This window comes from Lactuca serriola, chromosome 5, assembly GCF_051521515.1.
Source record: "Lactuca serriola cultivar US96UC23 chromosome 5, Lser_US96UC23_V15, whole genome shotgun sequence".
Taxonomy (NCBI): Eukaryota; Viridiplantae; Streptophyta; class Magnoliopsida; order Asterales; family Asteraceae; genus Lactuca; species Lactuca serriola.
Genome location: NC_136412.1, coordinates 37,736,376 through 37,744,931, shown reverse-complemented (window position 1 = coordinate 37,744,931; position 8,556 = coordinate 37,736,376). Strand labels below are relative to the sequence as shown.

The 8,556-nt window shown below is 35.1% G+C and overlaps 2 protein-coding genes across 3 annotated transcripts; one reads left to right on the top strand and one right to left on the bottom strand.

The window, feature by feature from the left end:
- Positions 1–2,228: 2,228 nt before the first annotated feature.
- On the top strand, positions 2,229–3,653 carry LOC145052328 (Ribosomal protein L12/ ATP-dependent Clp protease adaptor protein ClpS family protein). 2 transcript variants are annotated; one of them, XM_079000133.1, is made up of 2 exons: positions 2,229–2,384; positions 2,853–3,653. In XM_079000133.1, exon 2 carries the CDS (start codon positions 2,919–2,921, stop codon positions 3,483–3,485), a length of 567 nt encoding a protein of 188 aa, XP_078856259.1. In that variant the 5' UTR covers positions 2,229–2,384; positions 2,853–2,918; the 3' UTR covers positions 3,486–3,653. The 2 variants fall into 2 exon arrangements, with proteins under 2 accessions (XP_078856259.1, XP_078856260.1); XM_079000134.1 differs by having other exon boundaries at positions 2,267–2,417.
- A 713-nt stretch (positions 3,654–4,366) lies between these two features.
- LOC145052327 (Serine/Threonine-kinase ATM) lies at positions 4,367–7,943 on the bottom strand. Its single transcript, XM_079000132.1, has 2 exons — positions 7,706–7,943; positions 4,367–7,475 (listed from the first exon to the last, which is right to left on the bottom strand). The coding sequence occupies exon 2, from the start codon at positions 7,391–7,393 to the stop codon at positions 4,571–4,573; it is 2,823 nt and encodes a 940-aa protein (XP_078856258.1). The 5' UTR covers positions 7,394–7,475; positions 7,706–7,943; the 3' UTR covers positions 4,367–4,570.
- Between the last annotated feature and the right edge of the window lie 613 nt (positions 7,944–8,556).

The window sequence follows — 8,556 nt, the reverse complement described above, 5'->3', positions numbered from 1 at the left end:
TCAATTAGATCAAGAATATAGTCATATATATCATAAAATCGGATTTATATTGATTTAATATGACAAAGGCAAGTATCTCAAAGATAAACAGCAAGAAATCCCGAAAATAGCTCCATCTGACGCTCGAACTCGCCGAGTACCCCTATGGACTCGCCGAGTAGGGGGCAACTCGCCGAGTCCACAGTGGGACTCGCCGAGTCCATCATGCAGAACCACAAAAATCGAATTTTTTCAACATACAAGGCATCAATACAATAGAAACCAATCTAGGCTCTGATACCACTGATGGGTTCTGGCTATAAGAACATCCTATGTGCTCATACAAACCCTAATGCTTGGATCTAGGTTTCTCTATTGTACATGCAAGTTATCCAAGGCTATAAACCCTAATTCTAGCATACAAGTAATCATATTAACATAAGAATGGGTTTAAGTTATTACCTTGATTGTTATATAGCAATAACAATCCCAAATCCTCCTTGTATTGACTTTAGAAAGCTTAGAGTCACAAATGTCATTCATCTAATGGTTCACAAACACCAAGAGCAAGAGGATGAAGAGGAGAGAGGATGGAGGCTGCCCAAAACGTGTTCTAACCCTAGAAGAGAAGTTCCCCACGTTTTTGAGCCTTAAGGGTTCTATATATAGTGAGGCTATTAGGGTTATCTAACAAGGAAACTCTAATTTGGATGCTTAAGCCCTAAGCAACCCATGGATCTCTTTCCTTAAGGCCTTGGACGATTTCTTATGGGTTTCCCCATAGAATTCGTCCACTCCTTAATATAAGACAATCCATGGCCCAATTGCAATTATCTTATAATTACAATTCCAGTCCCTTAAGTTTAATTAATCTCTTTTAGTCACAAAACTAATTACCAATTAATTCTTGACTAATATTAATTAAACAATATGATTTCTCCTTTAATATATTATTCTCATAATATATTAATAAATCATATTTAATCCTTTTTCTCTATAATTCATCCTATCAAGTTGCTTTGGTGAAGGCAACCCAAAAGGACCATGCACCATCGGGTCAAGTATATACCAAAATAGTTATGGACTTAGACACTAATCCAACAGAAAGATGATCATAGAGTTATGAATGGATAATTTTGGAAAATCAATGGAGTTAACAAGGCTTGTGAGTGAGATTTTGTTGTTGGGTTTGACGACACCGATAAAAACACACGGTGAGCCTACAAGAGCATAAGAAAGAAGACATGGAATAGTACATATTAAATTAGATCATATAATATATATTAGTTTAAAGGTAATCTTCAGAAAAGTCCAAATATTTTGGTTTATTGGTAATAAATAATGAAAAAGCCCTAAAATTTTGATTAATTAATGAAAAAGCCCCAAAATTTGGATTAATTAACGAAAAAAGATGAGATACCGGCTAAATCTGTGAAACCGGCCACGAAGGGTTAATCCGAAGTTTTAGCCGGTAATCTGTCATTTTTTGTAAACAAAATTTAATTTGGGACTAAATCGTAAACTGGCCTAAAATATTGGGACTTTTTCGCATATTTCCCAAAGCAAAATAAAAAAAAATCAACCAATATGAAGCAAGTCCTGTTCATCAAGTACTTTTAAATTAGTATGTATATAAATGAGACTAAATCGTAAACTGACCTAAAATATTAGGACTTTTTCGCATATTTCCCAAAGCAAAATAAAAAAAAATCAACCAATAGGAAGCAAGTCCTGTTCATCAAGGACTTTTAAATTAGTATGTATATAAATATGTTACTAAACTTTTTTTAGGTTCTTATTCCATAATTGAGGTAACCGGGTAAATTTGTGGACGACATGATATTTCATATGACAAAATTTATTTATTTAATTATATTTTGCGCTAACATTGCGTCCACTATAACGTTTTATATAATACATTTTTCAGTTAAATTTTTTAACAATGTAATACGAACAAAATAAAAATTAGTGTTCTATTAAATACAAATAAAAATTAATTAACTGAAAAAAGCAAATTACAAATTATTAATTGTCATGACTCATGACATTAACATTAATAAACAATTGGCCACACACTCTACAATATAGTATTGGGTTTTGCAATGTATGGCCCAACGTACTTTTGTTGCATATTCCTATTAGTTTACTGGGCAACGGCCGTTGGTCATCACAAGTCACAAACCATTCGCCAATTATTATTGATATTTTATCTGTCGTTGAAACTTGAAGGGCTTGAAGTGTCATCAAGTAAAACTACAAGGGCCAAAAGTTCAATTAAGAGCCAGATACATTGTTTTTCCAAGAAGGTTTGATCGCTCATTTTTATTTCATAGGCGGCGATTCCTTCAAGCTTCAAATCGGTGGACTGTCTTCGATTCTGCAGCCTCACGGTTCTTCTAATCACGGTTCGTCAAACGATTCAGTCCCGGGTTACATTTGTTAGTGTTTCACTTCTTTTTTCCTTTTCTCTCATTCGCTTTCCGCCCTCTTTTAGTATGATGCGTCAATTTGATTGCTTATCAAGTTTCTGGTTTTCGATATCTTTATCTTTGTATGTGTGTATCCATGAATATGTAATTACGAATTTGGAAATACGGAGCTGATTCTTTGTGCTTTATGGCACCATTTCATATGCATTCCAGGTGTTCGATGTAATGCCTCGTTTGTTTCCAAATCGATTTTGGTCAGTTTTTAAAATATGGAACACCCAGAAATATACCTGGAAAAAAAACAGTTTAAATGAATGGTTGTGTGCAAAATATGAATTTCTAAACTTTTACACAAAACTGTGAACTTATTATTATCTCACCAATGATTACTTCCAATTATCTTGAAATGTTGATAATATCTGAAGCCTGCCCCTCTTTTTCCAGGTGTAAGAAGGTCTAAACAAGTGTCATATCTATGAGTCTTCTTTCCTACTGAAAACAACCAAAACCATGAAATCTTTAGCACTTCTTAGGTCAATTCGCATGCGCCTTATAGGGCCTTTACAAATCCGTTCTTTTCAACCCGATTTTATCCCTGCAGACCCTAAATCCAAACCCAAAAGGTACAAACTACCTGCATCATATGACCCATATGGCCCTAGACCTCCACCTTCTGACAAAATCATCCAACTTGCTGAAAAAATTGCAGCCCTACCCCCTGAAGAGCGTATGCAAATAGGTCCTACACTTAGAGAGAGACTAAGGCATCCTAAAATGCAGTCGATTTCAGTTGAAGGGGTGGATTTGGGTTCCCGAGGTGGGGCAGGAGGTGGGGCAGGTAAGGTTGAAGAGAAAGTTGAGAAAACAGCATTTGATATAAAGTTGGAGAAATTTGATGCAGCTTCTAAAATTAAGGTGATTAAAGAGGTTCGTGCTTTTACAAGTCTTGGATTGAAAGAAGCTAAAGATATGGTTGAAAAAGTTCCTGTTGTGATTAAACAAGGTGTTACTAAAGAAGAGGCGAATGAGATCATAGAGAAGATTAAAGCTGTTGGAGGTGTTGCTGTTATGGAGTGATGTTTCTTTTACTTTAGGGTTTCTTGATTGTAGGAAGATTTTTGAGTGAAGTACTTTGATCAAAAGATTGTTTGCTAGATTTGGTTTTGGTTAAAAAGTTGGATGTAGGATTTACATGAAAACAAGATTTGTCCTTTAATAATATTTGTAACTTTTCCCCTTTTCTTATCTTCTGGATTTATGAACTATGCAATATGTTATGTGTAAAAGTTCCTAAGTTCTTGATTAATTTCTTCTAATATTTGTTCTTAATGTCATATGTTTTGCACATGTTCACACTTAGGGCTTTTCATGTTTTCTAACACTGGTTTTACTTTTGCACTTATGTATAAAGTAATTACTATGATAAATATCAGTGTGTTTTCAATGCTTGAGAGAAACAAATAATGATTTTGACTTTTAATTATCTAGTATTTGAATTAATTCCATCATATTTTATTAAGTCTTAAACTTTGTTTTTATAATAATAGAACTTGTATAAAAGAATAGAAGTTTTTATACCATTTGGGTATATCATATGAAAAGTCAAAACGGATCTGAAATGTATCATTTATGTTACATATGTTTGTAATCTTTTTAATTGTTGGTTGGAGAACTTGTATTCTTGAAGTATTTGGTAATTTATTAATATAATTAATTAAATTTTGTTACGTGACGTTCATTGTTCAACCCACCCAGAGGTACTTCAACACTTCTATATCATATAAAAAAAATATTTAGATATGATTCATCATGTTATATATATATATATATATATATATATATATATATATATATATATATATATATATATATATATATATATATATATATATATATATATATATATATATATATATATATTCAGTTCCAAAACTTAACACTCAAAGGCACACCAAGAATTCCTAGAAACAAAAACCATTTTCAGAACCAATAAGAGTTAAAAATTCATGATGAACCAACCACTACTATCCAAAACATAATCTTTCAAAACACTCTCTCTATCATCCTCTCTCAATGCAATCCAAAATAAAAAAGGAGGTTATTGGTTAAATTACAAAGAGAGCATTCATTCCAAAAACCCTAATCAAATTCAAAGCCACCAATCATAGAGAAGAGGAAGAACACCCATCCATCCCACTCACTTTAATTTTATTCATCAACCCTCGAATCTCACTCTCAAGTTTCCCTCTCATCTCAGGCGACAACCCACCCCCAGCTTTTTCCAACATTACCCTCATCATTTCAAGATTCTTTCTTATAACCCCAAGATCATTACCATTATTACCATTACTACCATTATTACCATTACCATTGCCACCCTCTTGTTGAACATGAATCGGTTTTTTAATCCCTAAAGGAATCGCGGGTTTAACACTATACAAATGCTGAACCCTATAACTTACAAGGGACTCCCCAAATGGTCTTTCCTTTTCCAATTTTTGAACTGCCTCTCCAACAACCAACGGGTTCACAAACACAACTTGACCCGTCAGATCTTGACCCATGACCCGCGTCTCAGACCCGTTCAACCCGTATTTACAAAACACCAAATTCAAATCTTGTTGGGAGGGTAACGGGTGATGTGGCGAGAATTTTAACAAAAGAGCTGTACCCGAAGAAGCTTCATTCCCATAACTTAAATCCATTGAAGGCAACCGAATTTCTTCCATTTTTTTAGTTTTGGTTTCATTTGCATATCCGTTTAAATCCGGGATCATGTATGGACTGATGACACCTGGCGTATCGAATTTCACTTCTTGCCCCCCTTGTGATAACACAGGGCTCTTAATAGGAGTCTTGAATTCGATAGGGTCGGTGTTATTGAGATGCTGAATTCGGTAATTAATAAGGGCAGGTCCGAAAGGTTGGTCATTTTGTAATCCCCAAAATGCCCCTCCAGCACTAGAAGAATCAGAAAACACAACTTGACCACTTAGATTTTCAGTGGATATGAACGTTTCGGATTCGTTTAATTCCCCGTATTTAGAAAATACCAAATTTAAAACTTGGGTGGAGGGTAAAGGGTAGTTTGATGAAAATTTTAAGAGGAAAGCAGTACCTGTGACTTGTGTGTTTTCTTGATTCACTTTGTTGTAACTTAAATCTATACATGGGACTCCAGTTTCTTCTTTTTTCTTTCCTCTTTTACCCTTTTTCTTCTCACAACCATTTTTGGTCAGATCTGGTGTCACAATCAAACCATCGTTCGCTTGAAACTCCACATGTTTCCTCTTTCGCCCTCTCTTTTTTGGCTCATGGTTAACCTTACTCACCTGTGGTTGACCATGGTTAATTAACCATGGTTGAGTTGACCCAAATCCATACATGGCTTGGTTTGATTCTTCCATTGAAGGAAACACATATGGATTCATGTTCATGTTCGTATTCATGTTCATGTTCATGTGTCCATTCACATTGGGCAAGGGAGTGGGATTACTATTCCAGGCTTGGATAGGGGTATTGTTGTCCATATTGTTCAAACTCCTTTTGGGCAAGAGTTTACGAAGGGGTGGTTTGGTCATTTGTGGATCTTTAAAATTATAGATGGTATTATTTTGAAGCCCTTGATTTGCCATTGATTGAGGTACAAGAACAGGATTAGCATTCTGGAAATCTAGAATCAGTGAACCGGATTGTTTCTTCTTCTTTCTCACTTTCTTGGGTTTCTCTGATTCCGGAGTTTTTATTCCGGTGGTGATTCCATTTGTGGAATCACTGAATACCCATTTCCTAAATCCAGCTACAAAACGTTTAACAGAATCAAATTTGTCACTTTCACTTGGAAAACCACAATCTTGAGCTGCAGATTGAAGCACAGAGAGCACATCAGATGGACATATATTTACTGGTAATGGATCTTCCTTCATGACAAGCTTTTTGGTATACTTCTTTCTTGGCTTCTTCTTCGATGGCAATTCATTAGTTTTATTCAATTCCATTCCTCCATTATCATCATCCTTCAATTCTTCCTTTCTTTGTTCTCCCGGATATGACAAAAACCTACTCTTCCTTCTTTCTCTTGTTTCATATCCTTTTTCGGATTTTCCACCACTACCCTCCGTATCATCTTCCATTATTAAAAATCCATTTTCGTCCTCGGTTTTTATTTTTGATGGACTCCAAGAAGGCTTAAGTTGATGAACTGGGATTTGGCAATGCCCTAATGAATGATTAAAAGCAGACAAGAAATTCATATTGATGGAAAAATCAACCTTATTAGGCATACAAACATTTCTTGAAAGATCTTCTATATATTCAAGAAACTTTACAGGCTCAAATCGAGTCAATGAAAGATCATCAACATTACCCCTTCTTTTCATCACCACATTAGAGAAACAAGAGCAAGTGAACTCTGTCTTTACACGTTGACCAACCTCAGCTAGAGCCTTATCTATGGCACAAAAGAAGTTTTTGGAGTTTCTTTGGTTTGAAAACCGTTGAAAGTGCTCAATGAATGGCTTGAGTTCATTAGGTCGACACCAAATGTAATTTCCATTGCCAAAACATCTTATCAGAAGTCCATTCTCCCTTATCTGTACACTAGAAGCTTCACAAACAATTCCAGGCCACCATGATTGTTTCTTGATCATTGCCCACACTAAATCACCCACACTGACCCCACATTGTTTGTAAGCAGCAGTAACCTCACCTTGATTTCTCTTTGATGATCGATGTTCTTCCAAATGATGTGAAATATCGCCAGTTAATTCCACAAAAAGGGAAATACCTTTCATAGGAACATCTGCATGGCTACTTAAATCAACCCCGCTACCATTTTCTGCAACTGATGTTGACACAGGTTCATCACGCTTCTCTTCCCCCATATCAAACGACTTAGCCGTTTCCTCCATTAGATTCACATTTCCATCTTGTTTAGATGACACTAAACCCTCGATTAGGGTTTCTGATGTGTTAAAGGTTTCCATATAAATAACATTCAACAAAGTCAATTAGTCAAACCCTCCCTGTCACAATTTTCTGTTTCACAAACAGCATCGACTTCACAAACTGTCAAAAAAATCGCATATAAATACAATTAGCCTTTCGCAATCAATAATCAACAAAGGAACCAATTCCAAATTTGAGCCCTAATCATATAAAACTAAAAAAAGGTTCGACCTTTGACGTAGTAACAAACTAGAAACATCGAAGGAACAAGGAAAGTATGTTACTGGCGTAGAAAAAAGAAACTAAAAGATACCGACACATAGAAGGATTACAAGAAAAACAGCAAGTACCTGAAAATTAATTACATTTGTGAAGAGATGGAAGATGAAGGGAAGACGAAGAAGAAGATGAAGAAGAAGAAGAAGAAGAAGAAGAAGAAGAAGAAAAATTAGGGCTCATTTGGTTGGTTTTGATCGGGGAATGATGCGAAGAGAAAGATTCGGTTATGTTGTTGTTGTTATTGAAAATGGAGGAGCGGAGAGTTTGAGTTAGTAAGTGGATCTGTATACCTGACGAAGTACCTCTCTCTGCATACATACATGTGACATGTAACATCATACATCATCATAGTTTAAGACTTAGGAGTTCACCCGAGTTCAACAAGGAGGGAAAAGAATAAAAATGGACAAAAAAATATTAAATTAATTCCTATCTCTACAAATATTTCAGCTCATTAGGATCATTATTCCACCATTTAATTTTATTTTATTTGATATATTTTTAATATACTTTTAATGAGATGGCTAAAAGGATATGGTGTGGGCACATCTTGTGCTCGTTGTGACTGAGATGGATGTCATAAACGGCGTTGCATCTCGTTGTACACAACCCCCTTATCCCGTTGTTTCTCGTCGAGGGGACATCTAGTTGTCATTACAACCTACACCAATGAGTAAAAATCTGAACGTTACCCTTCTTTTCTAGTTGCTGTCAACAGTCAAAACAATTAAAAAAAATTACCTTTTATATAAATACTACCTCAATTTAACCAAAATTTTCACATCTTTCACTCATTTCTTTCTATATTTTATAAACTCTCTCAACCAAAAAAAAGATCAAAACCCAACACCCCTCAATCATCAAACTCAAACACACAACCAAACCAAATTTCGCCTATCGAATTTGCGGGTTACGAAAGTTA